Source organism: Glycine soja, chromosome 3 (assembly GCF_004193775.1).
Source record: "Glycine soja cultivar W05 chromosome 3, ASM419377v2, whole genome shotgun sequence".
In the NCBI taxonomy this organism is placed as follows: Eukaryota; Viridiplantae; Streptophyta; class Magnoliopsida; order Fabales; family Fabaceae; genus Glycine; species Glycine soja.
The window spans coordinates 43,662,286-43,686,948 of NC_041004.1; the positions used below are offsets into that span (position 1 = coordinate 43,662,286).

Below are 24,663 nucleotides of genomic sequence, written 5' to 3' on the forward strand. Positions count from 1 at the left end.
AACTTGGATTTATAAAGAAAAATAAACATTTTCTAGTCAAGTGGAAAATAAATGCATTGAGTGATCATCTATTACCTTAGAAGGCAGCTAATTCACAGCGATTTTGTATTCCTTCCCTTGCATTTGATTTCAAGCATGATCTGTAATCAATGATTTCATTTCACATCCGCTTTCCTTGCATTTCATTAGAATAAAAATGTGTTTTCCACCAATAAAAGTTTCATTGTGATTATGATAAAAAAAATGTAATGGAGCATGAATTCCATCCAAAGATATTAAAACATATAATCTTTACACCAAATGAATGAAGATGCATCCAAATTCCCAAGAAACTACTTAGCTGAGACCTAAAAGGAATGAAATGAATGGCATGATGAAATGTACAAAAATCTACATTCTGTGAAAACTTTAAGATTTTTGTTGTGGGAAAAACGAGTAGAATATCCCAGTCCCAAAGTCAAGCTGCAATGTTGCTTAATTCCTTGCATGATTAAAAGAAACAGCAGAAAGTGCACATAGCTAGTTGGTTTGTAGGTCCAGCCAGTAATGTAGTATACAGATAGTCTCAACTGTTAAATATATGTTACTATCATATAGTATGTTAGTAACATTTTTACCCGCAATGACAAAGGTTGAAATAGTAATGGCGTCTGTAAACTAATTCTGGGTCATTGACCATCAATGGTTGGCAATTTTCAGAAAGCTCAACAGTTGGAGGGCCTCAACAGGAACACTGACGCTTGCTTTCCCAGTGAATGACAGTAAACTCAAAACAACAGGAGGCTTTTGACACAAGTATGGTGAGCAATTTCTACCATCCCTGAATATCACCAACCAGTAATGTAGTCATCATCAATACTATACTACCAGCATCCTGAACCACTGACAAGTGAATCAAGAAATATATGTTGTAGCACGGCAGGCCTAAACAGAAGTAATAGCTAATTTGGTGTTCTCTGTCCCTCTCTCTCTCTTTATATATATAAAGATATCCTCCTCGAACACCAGTGTAGATGGAGTAACAAGTATTATTCCATCTTAAGTAGCATGGAAATGCCAAGACAGTAGTAGTGCTATGCCAAAAGTTCACTAACATGACTCTGGTGTTCTACCTCCACAGAACTGCACCCCAAGTCCTTAGTCAGTTGTCTATCCTTCATCAACCCCCTCTCTTTCTCAACATCGCTCCATCTTCCCATCACCGCATACAAATTTGATAGATGAATATAATAGGCAGTGTTATCCGGCTCCAATTCAATGAGCTTTCCGGCCGCTAGCAGGGCCAACTCCAAGTCACCCTGAGCTTTAGAACCAGACATTAATGATCGCCACATAGCCTTGGTTGGTCCGAAATACATCCCATGAACTCAACGGTCTCTTTCAAAAGCCCAGAACGCGCCAACATGTCAACCATACAAGCATAGTGTATGACATTAGGACAAACCCCGTACCTCCCATCAACCAACAAACCAAAAATCTCTCGACCCTTGTCCACCAAACCCGAGTGACTGCACGCAGTTAGCACGGCCAACAAAGTCACTTCATCTGCTTTAACTCCATCTTTCTCCGTTCTGTTAAACCACCAAATTGCTTCTTGTCCACTCTTGGCCAAAGCTAGCCCTTTAATAACGGCATTCCAGGTAAATACATTCTTCTCCTTCATGCTCCAAACACATTCAACCCCTCTTCCACTCTCCCACACTTGGCATACATATCAATCAACGCCATCCCCAATACCATATCCAATTCCCAACCCTCCCTCTTTATGACACCACGTATCCACGCCCCCATTTCAACATTCCCATAGTGAGCACAGGCGTGCAACGCGTTTATCATCGTGACCCTATTAGGCACAAACCCCGCATCTGTTCAAAGACAACCAAGGCATCGCGTAGCTTCCAACGCTGTTGTATCCCGTGATCAGAATGCTCCAGGAAACGACATCCCTATGAGGCATTTCGTCGAACAGTTGGCGATGGAGTGCGACGTGGGGTAGACGTCGAGGATGGAGTTGCGGACGCAGAGGTCTTGGTGGTGGCCGAGTTTAAGGACGTGGGTGTGGACGCACTGCGCTTGCGTGACGTGGCGGGTGTCGGAGAGGGACTTGAAGAGGGGAGGGAAGGTGAAGTTGTTGGGGAGGACGGAGTTGAAGCGCATGCGGGTGTAGATGAAGAGAGGGTTGTGTGGAGTTTGGTTTTGGGAATGGGAGAAGGCTCTGATGAGGGTGTTGAAGGTGTGGACGAGGGGGTGGTGAAGAGAACAAGAGCAGTGTTGAGAAGGCCGTGTGATTGGCACGCGCCGATGAAGTGTTCAGCGATTCTGGTGTTTGGGTAGTGTTGTGGAGGATCAGTTGCGCTTGAATCTGTCGAACGTAGTTCTGACCATGGCAGGAATCCTGAAGCAGAAGAAGAATCGCAGCCCTCATCGTATCATTCATAAGCCTACCTACCTTACATCACAGGTTACAGTTACACTCTCAGTCTCAGAACCCTTTTATATTTGATTCTAGTATTTTAATATATGATGGAATTTAAAGCCTGGGCAAAAAAGTCCAATTTGCTAAATCCAGTTTAAGTCTTGCCCAATGTATGGTTGATTTCCCCCTCATTGTACCTTCTTATGTGTTTAACTGAAAGTTTAGTAACTATTTTAAATTAACTCTATAAGTATTTGTAGTATTATGCTAGCATTTGGCATTTTTTTTAAAGATTTTTTTCCCCAAAATGAATTATATTAAACTACTTTAAAATGAAGATACTGCAATAAAAATAATGATTTCAGAGTGTAGAGAAATAATAAAAAAATCTTTATTGAGATTAAAACAAAATTTATACATTTTACATAGACCAAGTAGTCATTTCATTGCATAAAAAAGAGAGTAGTCATTTCATATTTTAGAAGAATTAAAAATAAAAACAGAACAAATAATAAAAAGCATGCGCAACCGGGGAATCGAACCCCGGTCAGTACCGTGGGAGGGTACTATGATACCACTACACCAGTTGCGCTCGTTGTTAATGTCGCCGCACAGAAAATATAAAACAGGTAAAAATTATTTGAAATTAAAGAAGCCTGTGTTGAGTTGAGAATGCCAAAATCGGACGAGTTTACGATCTTTGATAGGCTTTCCCGAGCTGAATCGCAGATATGATCGTTCGGAGGTAGGATCGCGATCAAAGTCGTGGATGCGTGGGATCTGCAAAGGCGAGAAAAACCGGTTTTGAAAAAACCTAGTTACTTCGTTCCTCTCCTTTCGTTTTAGTGATTCGCACTCGTATCTCGTATTCATTCGCGTTTGCTGTTGGAATATTGTTCGGATATTAATTTGCGGTGGATTGAAGTTTGAACTTTGAACCATGACTTCATATTGTGAGTTCTTTGCTAATTAGATTAATTGCATATTGTCTGCTTAGGCATTTGGATTGTCGTTTTGTGGTGATTCAGACAATTGTGTTTTTTTTTTTTGTGAAGAAAATGGAGCGCTGTGTGTTCTAGAGCAATGTAGGGTGTTCTGGAGCAAGAGCAAGGCTTAATCCGAGTTTTCAACCGCTCTCTCTCTCTCTTTTTTGCTGAATTTTTCAACCCCTCCCTGTCCCAGGTAAATCTCGATTTTGACAAGCTACTTGAAATTACTCGAGGGAATGAGGATTGTTGGACTGACGGGTGGAATAGCGTCTGGGAAGAGCACCGTTTCCAATCTGTTCAAGTCGCATGATGTTCCCGTTGTAGATGCTGATATTGTCGCTCGCGTAAGTTCTTTCTCCTTCTCTGTGTTTTTCAATTTCGGTCTAATTAAACTCTTGCGAGTGATTATTGAAATAATGTGCAGGAGGTGTTAAGGAAAGGGAGTGGTGGATGGAAGAAAGTCGTTGCGGCTTTTGGTGACGAAATTCTTCTCGAAAATGGAGAAGTCAATAGACCTAGTCTTGGCCAAATTGTTTTCTCGGATCCGGATAAGCGTCAATTTCTCAACCGGTATTCATAATTTCCCTTTCATTTAGTTCCATTTGAATTGATCATTGAATTTGCTCTTTTGAGTTTGGGTTATGATGTTGTTTTAGATTGCTGGCTCCTTACATATCACGTGGAATATTTTGGGAGATTTTGAAGCTATGGATGAAGGGTTATAAGGTCATTGTTCTTGACGTGCCTTTGTTATTTGAGGCTAAGATGGACAGGTTCACCAAGCCTGTTATTGTTGTATGGGTTGATCCTGAGACGCAGATTCAGCGGCTCTTGGCGAGAGACAAGTCCGGTGAGGAGGATGCTCGGAATAGGATTAATGCTCAGATGTCACTGGATGTTAAAAGGGGTAAAGCTAATATAGTTATAGATAACACTGGTTCATTGGATGACTTGAATCAGCAGTTCCTGAAAGTTCTTGTTGAGGTCACATGGCCATTGACTTGGACTGAGTTTTCGTGCTCCAGGCAGGGAGTCTTCACCATTCTTGCTTCTGTTGCCTCAGGTCTTGTTTTGTTTGTGAAGGCATTCAACAACCATTCCCGCACTTCATAGCCACTTGTGTTCTACATATTAGTTAATGTATTATTTATGTCCCCCCTAAAGCCCTGAACCCTTCACTTCAAATTCCCCAACAAATGCTGCTGTTCAAAGTTATATTAATTTAAATTTGAATATACAACTTCAAATTTTAAATAACTAAGGGAGAAGAACCATACTATTATATTTCTTATGTCATTTTGTTTCTTTTTGTTGTCGTTGGTTGGAAAATAACTATAGTTGATTGGTTGTTGAAGGCTTCTGAACATATTTGTGAGAGAATTTTAAAGATATGTCATGTTTGATAAGCGCATGTCTCTGAAGACTTTGGTTACCCTAGGGTGGGTTGAAATGGAGATGGAAACTTGTTTGTGTTCGGCCTGTTTAAACAGATTCTGCTTACATTTAGTGACCTTGAGAAAGGCATTTGCAATGCATCTATCATTTGTTTTCTTTATCAATTTATTCCCGTAGGATGAAAACTTTTTCTGGCTTCACATATATAGACATTATTAACCTTGTGGAGAAAACATGAGTGAATAGAAAACCTTTTGGAGGAACTATGGTTGTTAGCTTTTATGCTCTAATTGGTCAGACACTACTAGATAAAACTTAGCCTGGGAAGTCCAAACAAGGTGAAGAGAGGAAGGGATAAAATTTGAAAGTGTGTTCGAAGATTATAGAAACTTCATGTCATGACACTTTCATTTTGATTCTTACCAAGTATATTCTAGAAGATATTTGACTTGAAGTTTTAAACCTTCTTTAGCTTGCAGAAATATTTTAAAGCTTTGTGGCCTAGTAAGTGGAGGTTAAGTTGTACACTTCATTACTGTGATTACTTCATAACTTTGATAAGGATGACCACTTCCTTTTTCATTGGCCGTTAGAAGATTGTAGATGAGATAGGAAATTTTGATAATGGTAATCATATTTCACTTTTCCAAAAGCCTGTCAAAACCATTAGCTAGCCTAACATAAAGTGGAAGATAACCTAGTGTCCATTATGATATCATGCTGTATTGAAATGGATGTTTTTGTTCTTACTTCTTACATCGAATACTAAAGCTATATTATTTACCAAAAGACTGCGTAGCATCTAATATTCTCTTTCTATTGATTACTGCTTTGAAGTGGGACTCCTACACTTAAGTGATAATCCATTGTTTTCTTTTACTAATTTTTGCTTGAGGCACCACTTTCTATTTTTCAATTTGCTTTCTCACTTTTGCATGCATACACCAGCTAGCTTTTGGGTTGGGATTCGTCTTTTAATTAGAGGAATTTATTAATTGTATAATTGCTTTTCGCTTTGTCATGGGAGGTATCTTTTTATATTTTCCATTCCTTACCTTTGTGGTTTTAGACCAACATCACTTTACCATTCAATCTTTCCCCCGGTTGACTTCTCTTTCCATCCATGGGGCAAGAATAACAAGGCATCATATGATATTGGTTGCTCTGGTCTTGCTTTAATTTCCCGAGTGAAATTTTCCACGGAGACTGGAGATTTATTATGTGTTATAAGTTTATAAATTGAGTAGATTAAATTAATAGATAAAGTAACATATTACCTTTTAAATTATAGTAATTCTCAGTATAGAAATTTGGGCTACCACTTAATGAAAACTATATTCTACTTGTTTATCAATTTTATCTACTCAAGAGTTGATTGGTTTATTGGAGAGATACATTTCCTACTTAACTTTTTGTTGCAGTCTGCTGGGGCCGGGACGGAGCCATATCTGTTGTGCTCCGTGGTTAGTTTTTTTGGCTTGAAAGTCAGAAAATTATTCTTGCTGTATTTTGACTATTTGAACGATTCAAATAGCATTTTGGTAACCATAGTATTCAAGAATATGCAGTATGCTGTTGCTATAGTTTGCGATTTAGAGCCTGTTGCTTGACAGAATTTCCTGGCACCTTTGGATTTCTCAGATGCGTTATGTATTTTATCTTTTCAAATGTGTAATTAATTTTCTGTTAGATGGAATTTAACATTTTTTTCTTTGCATGTGTACAATAACGACGACTAGATTTGAACCTAAAATATGGTACAAATTACCCAAACCTCTTATCACTGAGCCGATCCTAATAGGTTTAATTGGTCTAATGTAAGAAAAAAAATCTCAGGACTTTTTCTTTCATAACCAAACAGTTGATTGACTTTCACAGTTTATATTTGGTAAGCTGTGAGGCTAATTATTAGTTGGTTTGCTTGAAATTGTTCTCAAAGAATGAATTCACTTGGGAAAGTTGTTTGCGATCATTATCTGGTTAAATGACTGAATGGTTTGTAATTCACCTGAGTAGCCGCCGATGATGGAGGTTCCATGTTGAAAACAGTTGTTCCAGGAATTTGGAATTTTGGATTACTGCTGTTGCCACAAATCACGATGGTGGTGGGAGTCACGACAATCACAAATTCACAACCACTTGCATAGCAAATTCTTTTGGTCTTTGACAGCAAAGTTTGTGTGGGGGTCACCATCCTTTAATTTATTTAGATTAAAAGTGAAATAGAAATAAATAAGCCAGGGAAAATTTGAAAAGATAATAAAAAAACTTCGTATCCCATTTGCCCAGAGACTCTTTGTTATGCGAAGGTATGGGGGAGGGATATTGAAAAGATAATAAAAAAAATAAAAAGTAGAGTAAAAATGTTTTATTTGGGTTGATAAAAAAACTGAAAGGAATGAGTTAAAGTGAAAATAAATAAACGAATTGTATTAAAATCTCATTATACTTTCCTTTTTTCTCTAAATAAACATGAAGTTAATGAAACAAACCACTGGTGGATACTTATTTCATATTGCCATTAAAATTCTATAGAAATAGTTTTGAGTTAAATTTAGGAAGAATACCTGTTAGTCTGCTACTGTCATTCGTACGTATAAGTAATTATTATACATTTATTCTATGGCACGTATAAGTCAAAGAGTTAGAAGCATTGATAAATGGACCCTGAAAATCTGAATGGGGTGGGAGAAATTACTGGATTCTCGAGGGTTAAATGATCTGAATTTTATTCTACACAGCGCAAGGCTGCCCCTTCAGTCATCAACCCAGCGAGCTAACCACTCACCAGGCAAGTACCACTGTAAACTTCAAATCAAGAATGGATGCGCATGTTACGAAGAAGACGTACACTTTGGTGATTGCACTCTTCAATAGTAGATGTGCCTTTAATCATTGTCACATGTAATTATTATAAAGTTTATACCTCAACACATCTACATTTATTCATCATATAATATAAGAAGTTGATTTTTGGTATACATCATGTATTTTATATTAGAGATAATCATGTTGAGTCTTATAAGATTGTTATGCACTATAAATTTTTTTCCAAAAGTATTTAACACAATTATATGTTTATATGTTTAGTATTTAAATTTGAGATTATTGATTAAATTAGAATAATTTTACGTTGGTTGATTCAGGTGTTTGATGATATATACGGAGTTGATGTAATTATTTATATATTAAGTTGATAAAAAAAATTAAGATAACCCGGGTTAGCTTAACTATATGAACCATCTAGCATTGAGAAAATTTATCCATGAGTGGTGGACCTGTTATCGTGTGGGTTGTAGTCCCAGGGAGCTCGGCTTTGAGGGTCAGAAAATGAATGGTACTAAAAGTGATGAAGGCCTTAAAACCGTCTGATATGCAGATAAGATGTCACAAAAGTTGATGCAAAGGACCACCTACACTACACTACACCCAGGGAGTGAGCATCTGTTTTTCACACTCTGCGGAACTTAAAACGTAAAAACCAATCACTTACTTAGAAGTGATCATAACCTTAAACCCTATCATTAAATATTGTTGAACTTGGAATTTTGCCTCCTTTGACGGCACTTTTTCCACATGATATACCTCAACTGAATACCCTCCCCTTTGGCATCGCGTGAGTGAATCACGTGACTTTGCTGATGTGTCATAAACATAATGGTGATCCATGCTGGCTAAGTTTAAAGGTGATGTGGCATCCGCACCAAATGAAATGAGTGCTCTGATTTTTCTTTTCTTTCATATTATTTTTTCAACACTTCTATCATTGAGTAAAGTTTTATAATTAGATTCACTAAATAAACTAGGGCCAGTGTCAATTAATGGCATCACTGTAAAACTTAACCCAAAAATAGTACGTTACAACAAAAGTGTGTCAATCACTGCAAAACTGTTTCTAACTTTAGAATTTTAAGTTATTAGAAATAGTAAATATAGCTTTGAGTAGAAATAGAGCATTGCAATAGTACTTAATTCAATTATAACTTACTAGATGTTAGCTAATTTAATATTTAAAAACCAGTTATCTTAAAAAAAAGTGTGAAAATAACGTGATGAGAATGTTTCTGTGTCAAATACTTTTCTTGATGGATGATTTATTTATTTAACCCCCCCTTGTTGCATGTTCCTTACTTCCTTCGAAACCTTTGGCTACCAACAAACACACACACACACACACACTTGGATCAACTTTTCTCGTCCCTTGCTTTCCACTCCAACACGGTACCAACCAACCTACCAAATGGCAGCCAAACCAGCTGAAGAAGCTCCTCAAGGAGAAACCCTCAAGTACCAGGTGATGATAAATTTTTCCTTGCTCTCTCAATTCCATTTTCTCTTTTAAATTTGCATGTGTTATGTGTAGATATAATATTTCTCTCCATTTGTTCAGTTTTGTTCTGATTCTAATTATCAATTACTGATTACTCCATTCATTCTGCAGACGTGGGCTTTGAAAGTATTGATCCACTGCGATGGCTGCAAAAGGAGAGTTAAGAAAATTCTTCAGGGAATTGATGGTATATATATCAGTCTCTTCATTTTATACTTCTTTTGATACATGATACATGGTATCCATTTTATATAGATATATCTCAACTTCTAACTTTGCAAGTCTTGGTGATATTCTTTATATAATGATTATCTTAACAAAGAAGTAACTATAATGATATGTTAGTCCATGTTAGGAATAAAATAGAAAGAAAAAAAAAATACTAATTATGTGTTTGTCATTGGAATAGGGGTTTATACAACAGAGGTTAATTCTCTGCTGCACAAGGTTACGGTCACCGGTAACGTGGACGCTGAGACTCTCATCAAGAGGCTTTCAAGATCAGGGAGGGTAGTGGAGCTTTGGCCAGAAAAACCACCTGAGAAGAAAGATAATAAGAAGTCTGGGAAATCCAATAAGAGTGGTGCTGGTGATGCTAATAAGGAGAAGGAAGACCAAAAGAATAGTGAACCAGATTCTGATGGTGGTGGTTCAAATGAGGGTTCTAAAGACGCTCCCGGTGAAGATTCTGACAAAGAAGGTCATAGTTATGAATGTGAGGAGGGAGGTGGTGGTGGTGAAGGTGGCAAAAAGAAGAAAAAGAAAAAGAAAAAGAAGAACAAAGGGGAAAACGGTGGTTCTGCATCTGCAACTCCTAATAATAATGGAGGAGGAGAAGAAATTAGTAAAGTTGAAGCATTAGTCCCTTCAAATTTGGACACTTCCTTCACTCCCAAGGATCTTATTAGTCCTCCAATTCAGCATGCTTACCCATATCCACCACAGGTGTATTATCCACCTCCTCCAGCATATGGATTAAGCTATAACACAGCATATCCTGTCTCCAGTACTGCTTCATATTATGTTGGTGCTCCTATCATGCCCATGCATGCTTACACTACTCCATACTCTAGACTGCCACCACCTCCTCCACCATCTGATCCAATCAAGCACTATGTTGAGGATGAGTATGAAAGTGATGGATATTGCTCCATTATGTGACAAACACACACCAAAGTGGAGGATGATGTACTAGCTAGCTAGTGTTATTACTTATTAATGATAGTACTCAGGTTAAGTGGAGGGGTTGAATTTTGTAATATGCTCAACAAAATTAGAAATATTAAATATGGGGACAAAAATAAAAAAAAGAGGGCATGTGCAGGTATGGGGGGGGTCTTGAATACTTTGTCTTTGTTTAGCATGATCTCTCTCTTTCCTCTTCTTTTTTTTTCTTCACTTGTTAAGAGTACAAAGCTTTTGGGGTTTGCCAAAGAAAGGCCAGTAGCCTTGTAATGCTCTGCAATTTGTAGGTCCGGAAATCTTCCTTTCCCTCTCTATCTTATGTGTAAAGTATCTTTATAAGTACCAACTTTTTTTCTTCTCTTTACATATTTGGTTGCTAGTTTCAAGCTGGTGAATGGTTTTGCTAATTCTCATGCATGCAAATCGGCTAGCCAGCCAACTAGTCTTAGCTTTGCAGTTACCGAAGAGTGAATCTTATATATAAATAATTACTTCCTATGGGAAATGCTTGATCATCTTTTGCCTCTAGTTGGTTAAACATAGATCTATGTTGCTTTGTCATATTTTGGCCTTTTGGGGATATATATATGGTAGTAGCATTGCAATTTCAAGTGATCGAAAGCTTATTTGTATAGTTGTTGGTAGGTGCCACCTTTTACTTCTTTCTGAATCTAAGGAACAGGTTAGCACCGGGAACAATAAAATTAAAAGGGCACACTTCAATTCTTGGCCTGTGTAATTGTATTTCTCTCTTTTTTGCTAGCTTTGGCTAAAACCCATGTCTTTGGTGTTTTATTTGTGCAGAAAACTGCTTTGGTTGGAGAGATCAGAATAGGAATCAATTATATAAACAAAAAATCAATATTGTTGAGGCGGCGGGCAAATGTTCTTCAATGAGTCAGTGCATGCTTAATTTCAGGCTGGGAGAATTAAAAAGTATTTTTAAAGTAATAAACCTTTTCTTTTTATTGAAATTTGCAATTGGGCATTAAATTATAAAAGTAATTTCTCAGCTTTCTTAATTAACTGAGAAGGAAAGCATCAAATAAATTTAGAAAAAGTGTTACCTTGTGATCTCAATCATCGATTCATTAATTTCAACTTGTGCTGGCTGGACCCATTTGAGTTATAGCCTGTATTAAAAGTATACTAGGTTTCATTGGGCAAATTACCATTGAATTTACTGAACATTAATGATGATGTACCGTTTTTCGTATTTCCCTCAATTTTTGTAATAATAGTAGTATAAATAAAAAAAATGTGTTAACAAAAATAAAAGAAAAATCATATTGTTATGTAAATTAAAAATGGTATCCCAAATGATGCATCTACTTTACATTTAAAAGTTTAAAACAAATAACTTAGTATGTATTTTAAAAGGATATTCAGGTAAAATTCATGACCAAACTTATTAATTATGGTTTATGAGATCTTGAGTTTGCGAAATAGTCCAGTTCATCGTTAAAATCTCTTTGTAGTTCAATATTATTACAAACTAGCTAGTCTGAGTTATCTAGGCTAATACGTTAAACCCGAGTATCCGACACATTTTCTCTTAATCAGTTACTTTACAAAGCCAACAAGATGTGATTCTCATGATTCATGCTAATCTAATCCAAGAGTAGAATATTCACACGATTATACCTCTTCTTTAATATTGATCTCATAGTCATATCATAAAAGTATATGTGAGTTTATATAACATATATATCTGGTATCAGAATGTCACCATATCTTCAGCATTAAGCATCTAAATTACATGTCCCCAGCAGGTTAATTAATTATTCCCTGTAGTTTGCCAATTTACAGCCCCACGACCCCTTCAATCTTTCCTTCCCTTGGCAGAAATTCCAGAAAGCCCCACGGGGTTAATTATGACTAAGACTAATTATGAGGTCAGATTAAGAAAGACTAATTAATAATATGAAATTATGAATAATAAACGACAAATATGTATAGTGTGACTTTGTGAGTTCACTCTGTTTAGATTTTCGTTTTTTGTTGGATCTGTTCGGATTGATTGTTAGAACAAAGCAGCATATCCAAAAGTTATCGTCTGTAGACTTTAGGTGAAAAGAAGATGGAGTGACATGATTTCTCGGGTCCCTCTTGCCTTACTATGATTTATTTGGAATCTAGAAAATTCCCATTTCTGTTAGCAAAAAATGTTTTTCAATACTTTCTTTATTGAGTATAAATATATTTACTGATGATGGGTAAAAGACTTTTATATTATCATTCAAATCACATTATTGATTATAATACATTTATTAATTTTATTATAATTATATTAATAATAATAATAATAATTTTCAATTAGTTAATAATGTAAATATTATTTTACGACGGTACATAGAATTTTTTTTACATTTTTCTTTATTATTATTTTTTTACATTTATTTTATAGTTACAGAAAGAAATGACTTTTATCTTGATAGTAACAGTGCGTGAAGGATAAATGACTAGAATTTGGGTGTTAAATGTGTGATAAATTCTTATTGAAAAAGAAGAGAGAGAAATTAAGATCGTTTTATTATGGTGTATTTTGACAAATAATTTAGATCGTTTTATTATGGTGTATTTTGACAAATAATTTAATTACATAAAAATTTATATTAAAATTTTAGCCGTAAAATTTATTTAAATCAATTAAAACAACTTCTGAGAATGTATAAACTATTTTTATAAATCATAATTTTAAATAAAGATAAGCTCCTCCAATCACTCTATTAATGATAGAAAATTACCTTTATTCTTTTAAGGTTTCAGAAAAGCCCTGTCAATTGTGGGATACATGATTGCTATATGTTCCTTGTGGAAACGTGAAAGGACACAAATCGCCCTTTGCTTTTAATTAGTATTTTTTAAAAAATTTAAACAATTAGAATGAACTAAAGATAAAAGTATAAAAGTATTCATTAGTATGCAATGCTGAGATAATAATGACTTCTAAATTGGTTGTTATTAGTCGGTATTTGTTTTCCACTGTTCTTTCTACTTCACGAATAGTTTATAATAATTGTAGGTTGAACATTTCAGGTAAGAAAAAAATAGAGGGTCGAAAGGACAACATAGAGATAATGCTGCAAGAAAAAAAAAAGTTACATGAATTGGGACGGGATATGTCGGACAATTTATCAGAAAGAAAAACATCAAGATCCTTGGATAAAATCTATGTGAATTCGAAACACGTATACTTGTTTTGGTTAACTAATTAGTGTACTTTTTTTTTATCTTGCATCAATATTAATAGGGGCTAACCACATGATTATAATTTTCGTAAGATATATATTTCTTCTACTTCTCCAGTAACATGGAATGAACCTTTTATTTTCTCTGTACAATTTTTGTTAAAAAAATATTAGAATTTCTTAATTAAAGTGTTAGGCTAAAAATTGAAATATAAATTTAAAAATCATTATTAATGAACATAACTAGTTGATCTTTCGAACAACTAACAACTATTTTATACTTATTTTTTTGAAAATACTTTTTATGGAAAGGAATCATTAAATAAAGAAATACTCTTTACTCTTCGGGCAGGGCAGTAGTCAGTAGAAAACTGGAAATTTCTTTGCCAGCCGAGTATTTTTCCTTAGGCATAAAAAACAAACTAAACAAAGTGAGTCTTAAATGCAATAATGACCTAGTTGGTGCTTGTTAAAGAGCTCGAGACACTGACAGTTCAACCAAATCAACAGTAACATAGAAAGTACTAAAACATTTTGATTGAGAGATAAACATCTATCAAGAAGGGATGATTATAAAATGGGCTTAGTTTAGTCTTAATTCTTTTCGAATTTTTTTTAGGATAATGTCTTGATTCAATCAAAATTTGATAAACTGTGGAACAAAATCGAATTAACCTAAAATATTAATTTAGCACAGGTCTTACAAGTTAGAAGAATGCAGACAGATTTGATGGTGTAAATGTTTTGTACTACAGCAATTAGAGTTGAAAGGGAGCAATCAAGCTAAGTATATTCAGATTTTGGCAACATATCATGGAATAAAAGATAGTACTCATCTCTCGTAGCCTATGGTCTATGGGTTGCAATATAATGCGGAATTGTGATTGTGTAGCAGAAGAATCAGATATGCCTTTTGTGATTAAGGGTTTTGTTTATTATAGCCTTAGTGTTAGGCCTAGTACATAATGGCATTATGATGTTTATACGTTTAGGAAGGGCCAGCATTGTGCTTCATTGTTTATGGTCAATGCTGTTAATAGCTATTAGAGAGGTCTTGAGTTGGGAATCGTAAACAAGCTGTGGCTTGCAATCTATTACTCTTATACTGATCTTGGCTCACATCCTGTGGCTTAACCATTGCTTCTTTGTTTTAATAATGACCTTTTTGTTTATTTTTTTTTAAATGTAATAAAAAACACTTTTATGGAACAAATGAATTTACTTTTAAAAAAAGTCAGAAAACTAATTTTTTTAAGCAAAAGCAGTTTAAATAAACAAAAACTTAATAAAAAATGTATTTTATTTATAAAAAAACAAGTAAGTTTCCAATATCTTTTGCTTTTTTTAAAAAAAATAATAATTTGATATAATATAAATTTTAATATTATATATATATATATATATATAAATGAATCGTAAAATATAAATTTTTCTGAGCATAAAAATTAAACTCTTCTTTTTTTGTCATCGTCTCTATTTTATCTTCCAAAATTCTTGCACTATTTTTTGAAAAGGTAGAAAGGGCTACCGTCGGGGTACAAAACCAGTTTATCCAATGATCTAGTAGGCCTTGGCCCGTTCACTTGTAGGCTTGATTAAACCCAACAATTTGTTCGTAGCTCTAAAATCAACCAAAAGCCTTGCCCTCACCATTAAAAGGTCTTTCTTGTGACAAAAGTGTAAAATAATAATAATAATAATATTATTATTATTATATCGTCGATATATTCCACCAGAAAATGGTGTCAATATACAGCCTAATGCGTCCTTTATTGTGAAATTATATACATAAACTTTATATGGTAAGAACCCTTAAATTAAGAGTCAAATTTGTAAGAAAAACCACTAATAAAAAATTATTCAGTGTTCTAATTTACCTGGTGCCAAGTTATGTCCTCTTTCAACTTCTCTATTCGTATTTCTCCAATTTCTCTGAGGTGCGTGGGATAGAGTGTGGACAATGCCACAATGGTGCTTTCAGTGGGGCAGATTCATAAGTTGTTTCTCGACATTAATTTTACAACTCATCTAAATAAATCATGCTGTTTTGTTTTCATTCAGTGGATCTTTTTCTTTAAGGATATTTTCATTCCATAGATCGAAAGTGACATCTTCATGCGTGTCCATATTATTGACAAGTGACCATTTTTCCTCTCATTTTTTGGCATTTTAGTTGCCATTCTCAAAACATATTCTTCATGTCGTATAGTTTAGGTCCAAGATGATAAGCTAGGTCTCTTTTTCTAGGGATATATGCTCCCACCCACCCCAAACCCATACTCACGCGTAAGTGATTAATTGATATCAAGCAAAGGGAGAATTTGGGTAAATAATTTAGGTAAACAATTATTTAATGAGAATTTATTATATAAAAATATAATAAAATGAATTTATCTTACTAATTAACAACTTTTTTTCTTTACCTACAATACTTTAATAAAAATTTTCTTTAATTGTTTCATTTAATACTATGCTATTTATTTTAATATTATATTATTTTGCCAAAAATATATTTTTATCTATACAATAAAAATATATATATTTTTGCACAAATATTTTATTTTATGTCATTTTATGTAACAATATTTTAGCTTTAAGCTAATTTAATAATAATATCAATTTTATAATCCCATTGAACTCCATTGAAAACCGCAATATCAAAGATTTAAACTTTGAGATTGCTTAATTAAATAACACATATCATTAACATTTGTGTCAATCAATGTTAATTATTAATTATCTATAGTCTATAATAATATAAAAATTATTCGATCATTGTCACCTGTAAGCTAGACAGTAAATTAAATTGGAATCCACTTTTTTTTCATACTCTCCTTTTAATGCTTTCTCTTATTGTTTTACTTTTATTAAGAACGGTACAAAACGTGGGACACTCTCTGATTTTTGTTAAACATAGTCATAAATTACACATTCAGTAATTGAAACAGTATATTTATAAAGTTTATGTTAAGAAGGCGATCCTCTTAAAAAAAAGAAGGTGATCCTCTTGTATATGAAATTTGAATTAAGTAAATGAAATTTTGATTTATGAGGCTCCATTTGCAATATAAAGAAGATGGAAAAATGACTTTAACCTAACATATTGACTCACATAATCCGTCTACTTAAGTCTTAAAATGAGAGCTAATTTATTATTCTTTTTCACTTGTCATTCAAAATGTTTTTTTTTTAGAAATCAAAATCAATATAAAAGAATTTACAATAATTCACGTCAACTAATTAACTTAGTTTGACTGAATTATTCAAAATGAGTTTAAGGCAGGTTGAATTAACCATTAAAGCTAAAAATTAAAAGAGATGCAGTTTTAATTATTTTAGTAATTTAATTTTTAGAGATCATATATCTTACAAAGAGATGATATTACTTGAACTTAATAAGACTCATTGCAAGTAATAAAACTTTTTCTCTAAATAATTAATATAATATTTTTACTGGAATATTTAATACAATTATGTATTTGTTTGAACTCATAACTTATGAAGTTAAAATCATTTTGTTTTATTTTGATTTGATTATTGTCACTTTTATTTGTGATGTTTATACGTGAAACTTTAATGTTTCACTTTTTTATATTTTCTCTAATTTTTAGGTGGGTCATTCTATTAATTCACCGTAAAGTAGAATAAATCAGTAATTTTTAATTTTTTTTATAGTTTTTTATGGAAGTTTTTTATAGGTTAATAGCATATGATAATGAGATAACCTATCTTACCAACCCTATATAATATAATTATGTACCTCTAAGACATTGAATTTTCTGAGAATAAATTTCCTAAATTCTATAAGATATGTCTGTGTTTAATGAAGTGTGGAAAGAAAGAAACACAAACTAATGAGAATAACTGAATAAGAATCTAATACAGTAACTCTTTCTACTTTTTGAAAAGGCACAAAAAAAGTAACGAATTAAACGAACGAATAAAGACCACCAAGAAAAGGTCGAATAATCTGAATTGAGAAAATTTAGGGAAAAAAGTAAGCAATTACAATATTTTATATATTTTTATCATTATTTATATTTAAATTTTGAATTTCATTTTAACAACCTATGTAATAATACTGTCATTAAAATTTGATGCTAATTTTTCAAAACGAAATTTAATTTTAATTATTTAAAAAAAATATTTAAGTATTCTTAAATTTTGTCTAAAAGTAGCCGTGACGTATTTTATATAAAATGATATATATAAATGTTGAACAAATTTTGATATAGTTACGGAATTTAAAAATTAATTAATTACACCACATATGATTTTTTATGGTTACTTATGTATATCATGATTTGGAAAACCTTTTAATTATTGTTTTATGAAGGAGGAAAAAAGGTATCGCAGAAGAATATTATAAAGTCTGTAAGGTTTACATCTCAATGCGACACTAATGGTAAACGAGAAATATAATAGTTGTACCTTAATCTATAATATTTTGATGGGTTTTTCTACCTAATCACAACTAAATATGGGATTGAATAACCTTAATCCTATGTGATCAAATAAAATTGCACTCATTTTTTTATGTATAAAATTTTATGTAATTTTATTGAATCATTTAAAATGAGTTATTTAATCTCATTTTACTTGGAGGCAGTTAGACCATAAGAAATAAAAGAGAGAGAAATAGGAAAAAAAAGTAAATAATAAGAAAGAATGATGTAATAAAAAGATAAAAAGTAACAAATGTTAATGTTATATAAACGATATAATATAATTGATCGTATAAAATGTGACACCACTACCTTAACTGTCATCCAACACGAGGAATCTTGCGACCCACATGAACAGAAGAAGTGGTCCATGCACATGCTAGCTAGGCTAGCACTCTACATGGTGTGATTTTTCTCTATATATATCTCCATTATAGTTCACCCTTCAAGTTCTACTGCCACCCTTGGAAACCCAAAGAGCCCAGCATAGCCAGAATATGAAACCTCACGTTTCTGGTGAAAGCTCTAATTTGGCCAAGGAGTCTAGCAGATCCGTCGGAGAGAAGCTCCACCAGGTTTGTAAGGCTGCCATGGTGGCAATCACCACCGATGGATCCAACCAACCTAGCAGTAGTAGTAGGCTTCTCACCAATCAAAGGTTGAGCCTCCAATCAGAAGACCCAATTAGAACCTTAATGTTCTTGGTCTCTTGGAGTCACACATAGCTAATTAAATACACTCAAAATCGTGAAGGAATAGATCGATTGAACCAAACTCTTCTAAGTTTGGAGAAAATTGAATAAAACTATATGGGTGGGCCAAAATTCATTCATATATGTTGTCACATATCTATATAATATTACTATGTCAATATATACATGCAGGGAGTGGCGTAAAAAATCTTTTAAGGTTTCATAGCCTGATATTATATACACCGCACGGCAGCAACCTAAGGACAAAAAACACTGAATCGGGCTACATCTGTATATATATGTGTGTACACACAAAACAAAAATCTGCCTATTTATGTATGCTCGCGGCTAGCTGTAAAATGCTCTGTTATAAATTAGATTCCCTTTGATTTCTAGTGTACGTTCATAATTAAGCTTGTGCAGTCTGAATCTGAAACACTAGCTGCTGGTTCATTTGATTCCTTCTGCCATTGGAATTAAGGGTGAAGACAGCTTTGGATATATTCGTGAATTCGGCCAACTTAGACTTCGTTTTAAAAAAATATATTAAACGATTTTGAGTGTTAATTAAGATTAGTTCGGAGATTCGATCTCATAATTTTTTATAAAGATTTTATTGTTCTTTCAGTTATACTTTTAATTTTTTATGAATACTTTTTTCTCAAAAATAATTATAACTATGTAGTCTAAATTCTTCTAAAAAGAACCTTTTAAAATTATATACATAACTTGATGATCTAAACCTCACTCGAGTATAATTAAGATGGTTTAAAGTTGCTTCAATTTTTTTTAAAATAATATCAAACTTAATACGATTTAAGTACAAATTAATTAGTTCGATCCCACCCCTGATAAATTATTATAATTTTAAAAAACAATTAAACAAATATAACTCTTTTCTTTTCCCTTCAAGCTAGTTATTACTATCTAGCTTCTTAGGTATCGTATTAAGATATAATTCTCCTTTCTCGTAATGAAAAATGTTTGGTAAAATTAAAATTAACAAATGAATTAGGTGATAAATGTAAAACGACATAAAAAAAACATATTTAGTTATTCAATTTCTAAATTCAAAGAATTAAACAAATTAGTGAAAATAAAAAAGTAACTAATGATAGTAGTTTAGAATGTGTTTGATCTGTTTAAAATATGTGTATGATAAGCACTCTAATACCTTGTAAGCTATTTTTACTGGTTTATAACACAACCTTAATTATTTCAATAGTTTCTATCCTATTATTACATGCTAATTGAAGTGACCTAATAAAATAAACTTGAAACTATTAAAATAATTTTATGTATAAAATAAGTTTTTTTTGTCAAATTAGCTTACAAGTTAGTTAAAGTAGCTTATAAATTACTATAGTAATTTACTTAAAACATTATGTGACTTTTGAAGTTGTTTAATAATTTTTGGTAAACATTCATTTATTGGATAAATTATATTTATATTTCTTAAAATTTAATAATGAATAACACATTGGTATATTTTGTTTTACACTTACCTGAGTTACCTTACCTTCCTTAACTCATTTATAACATTATAAAATTAATGGAATTCATACCAAAAATACAGTTAAATATAATTTTTCATATATATATATATATATATATATATAATTTTTTTTAATAAAATTTATTTATGTATTATTTTTTACACGTGCGTGGGCGTGTGTGATGTGATTAGTGGAGTAAAAATTGTAATATACATAGAGGAGTAAGTCATAGCCACAATTTGCCAAGTGATAAGAGTAATAGAAACCTCTCAGCCCCTCTCCGATCAAATGGCCACCGTAATCGACGGCAAAGCCGTTGCGCAAACCATCCGATCTGAAATCGCCGACGAGGTGCGCCAGCTCTCTCAAAAATACGGCAAGGTAACCCCTTATTTTCGTTTCTCTCTCCCAAAACAAGAATCGCGATTCTCCAATATATAGTAAACAATTGCGAGTGTAAATGTTACAGGTTCCGGGATTAGCGGTGGTGATAGTAGGGAACAGAAAAGATTCACAGAGCTATGTTGGAATGAAGAGAAAGGCATGCGCTGAATTGGGAATCAAATCCTTCGATGTGGACCTTCCCGAACAAGTCTCCCAAGCTGAACTAATCAAACAAGTTCACCAGTTGAATGCTAACCCTGACGTACATGGTTCGTCACTTATTACACTCTTTTATTACCTCTTTCCCCTTCAATTTTCATCACACTTATCAATTAACCTCACATTTTTGTGCCTTAATTACTTTACAGGCCTATACACCTACTTCTTTTTCATGCATGTGCTATTTTAAATATTAATTCTACTTTTTGTTTTGGACCTTTTTTTTTATTGTGAGGATTGGTTTGTTAATATCCGCAGGTATATTGGTTCAGCTCCCGTTGCCTAAGCACATAAATGAAGAGGAAGTTCTGACTGAAATCAGCCTTGAGAAGGATGTAGATGGTTTTCATCCTTTGAACATTGGCAAGCTTGCAATGAAAGGCAGAGACCCCCTGTTCCTTCCCTGCACTCCCAAGGCAAATGCTCTTTAATGTGATTTTTTTTGGAATACATTCAATTATTATGTCAACAATTCGAATGAATTTCACATGCTTAGAAGAGGGGAAAACACAACTAATCTAGTTATCTTGTCATTTTTATTTTCTTAGAAGTACTTTTAAAGAAACTTATCCAAACAGACCCTTAGAACAATTGAGTTGGATATATCCTTCATTCTTCCTAAAAGTAAAAGGCTTTTTATACTTGTTACTTAATTCTCTGTGATCCTCACTGAACCTATGGGAATGGGAAGGTTGCTCTAATTTATTCTTTTTCTTGTTTTGATTTAAGTCTGCTGAATACAATTTAGTTTTTGAAATAGTGTCTCCAAAATCTCATTCACGTTTGCTATTTGTATGCAGGCATGTATTGAACTATTACAACGAAGTGGTGTAAGTATTAAGGGAAAGAAAGCAGTTGTGGTTGGTAGAAGCAACATAGTTGGATTACCAGCTTCATTGCTGCTTTTGAAAGCAGATGCCACAGTTACTATTATTCATTCACACACAAGTCAGCCAGAAAGTATCATACGTGAAGCAGATATTGTTATTGCAGCAGCAGGACAGCCGATGATGGTAACTAAAGTAGCAAAATATAATATGCTTTATCTGCATCTCTATTCTAAGTTCTTGTGCTGTGGAGTTTCAAATTTTAGCCCTTAGTACTGTTCAATGGGATTTTTTAAAATTAAGTTGATCTTCCTATCATGACATTGGTATAAACAATGTCTGGACAAAAAGAAACATTGTTTTTGAAATTTTTGTGCTTCAGTGCTTCACATCCCATCGAGTAGTTACTGCCAATTTTCTTCCTAATGGAGAGTTTACTTGTGCTTAGTGAAATTCTTTATCTTTTTAGATCAAGGGCAGTTGGATCAAACCTGGAGCTGCAGTGATAGATGTTGGCACAAATGCTGTTGATGACCCAACAAAGAAGTCAGGTTACAGGCTTGTTGGAGATGTAGATTTTGGGGAAGCATCTAAAGTTGCTGGTTGGATTACTCCAGTTCCTGGTGGTGTAGGTCCAATGACAGTCACAATGTTGCTGAAGAATACTTTGGATGGAGCCAAGCGCTACATTGAACAAAATAATTGATCTTCCTTTAATTTGAATAAATAAAAGGTATGTACTATTAGTTTGAAATTCTTTGAGAATCTGTTTTATCCACACTTTTGTTTCTGTTTAGGTAGATGAATGTATTCTACAAAATCACAAGGATCGCTTTCGATGGATAAGTAGAACTGGTCCAATCGAAACTATGTATTTGCCCTTTCACTATCTCCGAAGAAACATTCTCGATGTGGGTACTGACCATATTTTAGATTGGATTTAGAGCATAGCTATTCCTTGGTGGTAAGAAACGCTTGTAGCCAGTGTAAGATCAGTTCTAATGTAAGAATCAGTTCTTAACATTAAAATATTGCTTTTCTACAACAAAGTATAAAAGTGTGGAGTAATATGTGGAACACATTTTAAATTCTTAAGTGGTTTTACTATTAGAGTAGAAAGTTATTGAAACTCTAAAATCTGATGTGGTATAACTGGACTCACCAAATGAGAATTGAGAACCAAAATTAGTGCAACTAATGATCTTGTTGCTTAGATACCTTAAGCATGTAATCTTGTCTTAGATTCCAAAATTCTTCTCCTTTGCCCTCCGGAACGAAAAGGATATAATCGATGTTGTATGATTGACGGGGTTGAAAATGAATCAAATAAAAAGAAACAGGAAAATTTTTGCAACTTGCAGAAATAGAAGAGACGAAAAAAATATAACAATGTCACTTGTCACTGGTGACTCGTCATTCAAATTCTCTTTTGCATTGCAATGAACTGAACACTGTAGAATGTTTAAGAACACGTTATACAGCCAACAAATTACATTATTGACGTGGAAACCCCAAAACACAGTTATAAGGTTCATTTTGATATGAAAAACCTCGTCTTAATCCATTTCCAAACACGCTAATAGACAAAAATGCTATTCCAGTGCTTTCACAATCTGTCTTTTCTTTTTTTAAAAATAAAAAACAAAAATTGCTATGCGCATGCCGGACTACAATTATTACACTATGAAACAAGCGTATGACTTCACAAAATGAGGGACACTCTCCGAAGCGTGTAGATTTACTAAATCTAATTTCTCAGATGAACATTGCCGCTGAAGACTAAAGCGTCTTTAAGAAAGTGACGTGTTATCCTAAATTGAATTCATTAAGAATCATGAATTATATGAAATATATCCTTAATTATCCCTGAAAAGAAGATCTAGTGTCAATATGTCATCATGCAATAGCAATTTTTTTGAAACAGAAAACTTAATTCATATCAGATATAATAAGATCCTGAATACAAGCAGGAATGTTCTCAAAAAGCTGGTTGCTAGCATGAAATTGTGCCTCCCTAGCTAAGGAATGGGCCACACCATTTGTTTGCCTCCTAGTAAAACATATCTCTATGTTTGTAAAAAAAAAAAAAAAGCCTATCTTCGCACAATCTATGAATGGCTTCCTAACTCTGATTGAGCTGTACAGTAAGTATTTAAACTATCAACCACAGCTTTACAATCTGATTAAAAAAAACATATTGATAACCCAAGGCTTCGGCCTCAACAGGTTGTAGCATACCTTCTACTAGAACTGATTTAGCAATGATGAATCTGCCTAAACTATCACGCAAGCACATACCAAGACCAAAACGTCTCTGGTTACCAAAAACAGCAGCATCCAAATTACATTTAGCAAAAACCAGTGGAGGCTTTACCCACTGAGGAGGACTAATTTGACGTTGAGGCATACTAACTCTCCTTCTATGACACTTTCCCCAATCAGTTAAGCAATTTGTGGCCCTGCGAACAGTGACTGAGGGGGATCTGTCAGCATCCTCCCACACTTTACCATTGCTTCTCCACCATAAGACCCACATCAGCATAACCACTTGGCTTATCTTAGCTTTTGAAATTCTAGCTAATAATCTGAAAATCAGATCATCAAAACTATCTGCACTGTCCACCTGCACTCTAATAACATTCCAAAAACCAGCAAGCTTCCAACAGACCAGATTACTAGGACAGGCCACTAAACAATGCCATTCATTTTCCAGATTATTTAGGCAAAGAGGACAAATACCTGTACACACAACCCCTTTAGTCTGAAGTCTTAGACGCGTAGGAAGGCATCCTCGGACAGCCCTCCAAATGAACACTTTCACCTTGTTTGGCACTTGAAGCTTCCAGAGATCCTTCCATCTACCTGCTACTTTGAGGTGGGAGCTCTCAAAAACAGACTCCATGAGATAAAAATAGTAGGCTGATTTTACAGAAAAACAGTCATCCTTACTCAACTTCCATATGACATGGTCTTCCCCTAGCTCCTTGCAGATGGGTATTTTGAACACCTCATCGATATCTCGTTGCTAAAACAATTGGGTTGCAAGCTGCAAATTCCAACTCCCTGTATCAACATTAATAATGTCAGCAACACA

General features: G+C 33.7%; 3 protein-coding genes, 1 non-coding gene and 1 pseudogene across 7 annotated transcripts; 3 read left to right on the forward strand and 2 right to left on the reverse strand.

Moving 5' to 3' along the window:
* Positions 1 to 459: 459 nt before the first annotated feature.
* Positions 460 to 2,474, reverse strand: LOC114407352 (annotated as a pseudogene).
* Positions 2,475 to 2,937: 463 nt separating this feature from the next.
* On the reverse strand, positions 2,938 to 3,008 carry TRNAG-CCC. The gene has a single exon. It is a non-coding gene; the product is annotated as a tRNA-Gly (tRNA).
* Positions 3,009 to 3,074: 66 nt separating this feature from the next.
* LOC114407363 (dephospho-CoA kinase-like) lies at positions 3,075 to 4,826 on the forward strand. Of its 3 annotated transcripts, XM_028370440.1 has the most exons (5): positions 3,075 to 3,369; positions 3,472 to 3,501; positions 3,599 to 3,749; positions 3,830 to 3,975; positions 4,062 to 4,826. In XM_028370440.1, exons 3-5 carry the CDS (start codon positions 3,642 to 3,644, stop codon positions 4,516 to 4,518), a joined length of 711 nt encoding a protein of 236 aa, XP_028226241.1. In that variant the 5' UTR covers positions 3,075 to 3,369; positions 3,472 to 3,501; positions 3,599 to 3,641; the 3' UTR covers positions 4,519 to 4,826. The 3 variants fall into 3 exon arrangements, with proteins under 3 accessions (XP_028226241.1, XP_028226239.1, XP_028226240.1); XM_028370438.1 differs by having other exon boundaries at positions 3,472 to 3,749; XM_028370439.1 differs by lacking the exon at positions 3,472 to 3,501 and having other exon boundaries at positions 3,076 to 3,369.
* Positions 4,827 to 8,911: 4,085 nt separating this feature from the next.
* Positions 8,912 to 10,681, forward strand: LOC114407359 (heavy metal-associated isoprenylated plant protein 36-like). The gene is made up of 3 exons (XM_028370431.1): positions 8,912 to 9,094; positions 9,242 to 9,317; positions 9,540 to 10,681. Exons 1-3 carry the CDS (start codon positions 8,921 to 8,923, stop codon positions 10,289 to 10,291), a joined length of 1,002 nt encoding a protein of 333 aa, XP_028226232.1. The 5' UTR covers positions 8,912 to 8,920; the 3' UTR covers positions 10,292 to 10,681.
* A 9,678-nt stretch (positions 10,682 to 20,359) lies between these two features.
* On the forward strand, positions 20,360 to 22,662 carry LOC114407362 (bifunctional protein FolD 2-like). Of its 2 annotated transcripts, XM_028370436.1 has the most exons (6): positions 20,360 to 20,520; positions 20,609 to 20,792; positions 21,001 to 21,158; positions 21,543 to 21,755; positions 22,039 to 22,302; positions 22,367 to 22,662. In XM_028370436.1, exons 1-5 carry the CDS (start codon positions 20,428 to 20,430, stop codon positions 22,273 to 22,275), a joined length of 885 nt encoding a protein of 294 aa, XP_028226237.1. In that variant the 5' UTR covers positions 20,360 to 20,427; the 3' UTR covers positions 22,276 to 22,302; positions 22,367 to 22,662. The 2 variants fall into 2 exon arrangements, with proteins under 2 accessions (XP_028226237.1, XP_028226236.1); XM_028370435.1 differs by having other exon boundaries at positions 22,039 to 22,661.
* Positions 22,663 to 24,663: the final 2,001 nt, after the last annotated feature.

Coding starts and splice junctions, on each gene's coding strand:
- LOC114407363 (XM_028370438.1), top strand. CDS start 3,642: ATGAGGATTGTTGGACTGACGGGTGGAATAGCGTCTGGGAAGAGCACC. Junction 3,750..3,829: donor ATGCTGATATTGTCGCTCGC/GTAAGTTCTTTC, acceptor AATAATGTGCAG/GAGGTGTTAAGGAAAGGGAG. Junction 3,976..4,061: donor AAGCGTCAATTTCTCAACCG/GTATTCATAATT, acceptor ATGTTGTTTTAG/ATTGCTGGCTCCTTACATAT.
- LOC114407359 (XM_028370431.1), top strand. CDS start 8,921: ATGTTCCTTACTTCCTTCGAAACCTTTGGCTACCAACAAACACACACA. Junction 9,095..9,241: donor GAGAAACCCTCAAGTACCAG/GTGATGATAAAT, acceptor TTCATTCTGCAG/ACGTGGGCTTTGAAAGTATT. Junction 9,318..9,539: donor AATTCTTCAGGGAATTGATG/GTATATATATCA, acceptor TCATTGGAATAG/GGGTTTATACAACAGAGGTT.
- LOC114407362 (XM_028370436.1), top strand. CDS start 20,428: ATGGCCACCGTAATCGACGGCAAAGCCGTTGCGCAAACCATCCGATCT. Junction 21,159..21,542: donor TCCTTCCCTGCACTCCCAAG/GCAAATGCTCTT, acceptor ATTTGTATGCAG/GCATGTATTGAACTATTACA. Junction 21,756..22,038: donor CAGCAGGACAGCCGATGATG/GTAACTAAAGTA, acceptor TTATCTTTTTAG/ATCAAGGGCAGTTGGATCAA.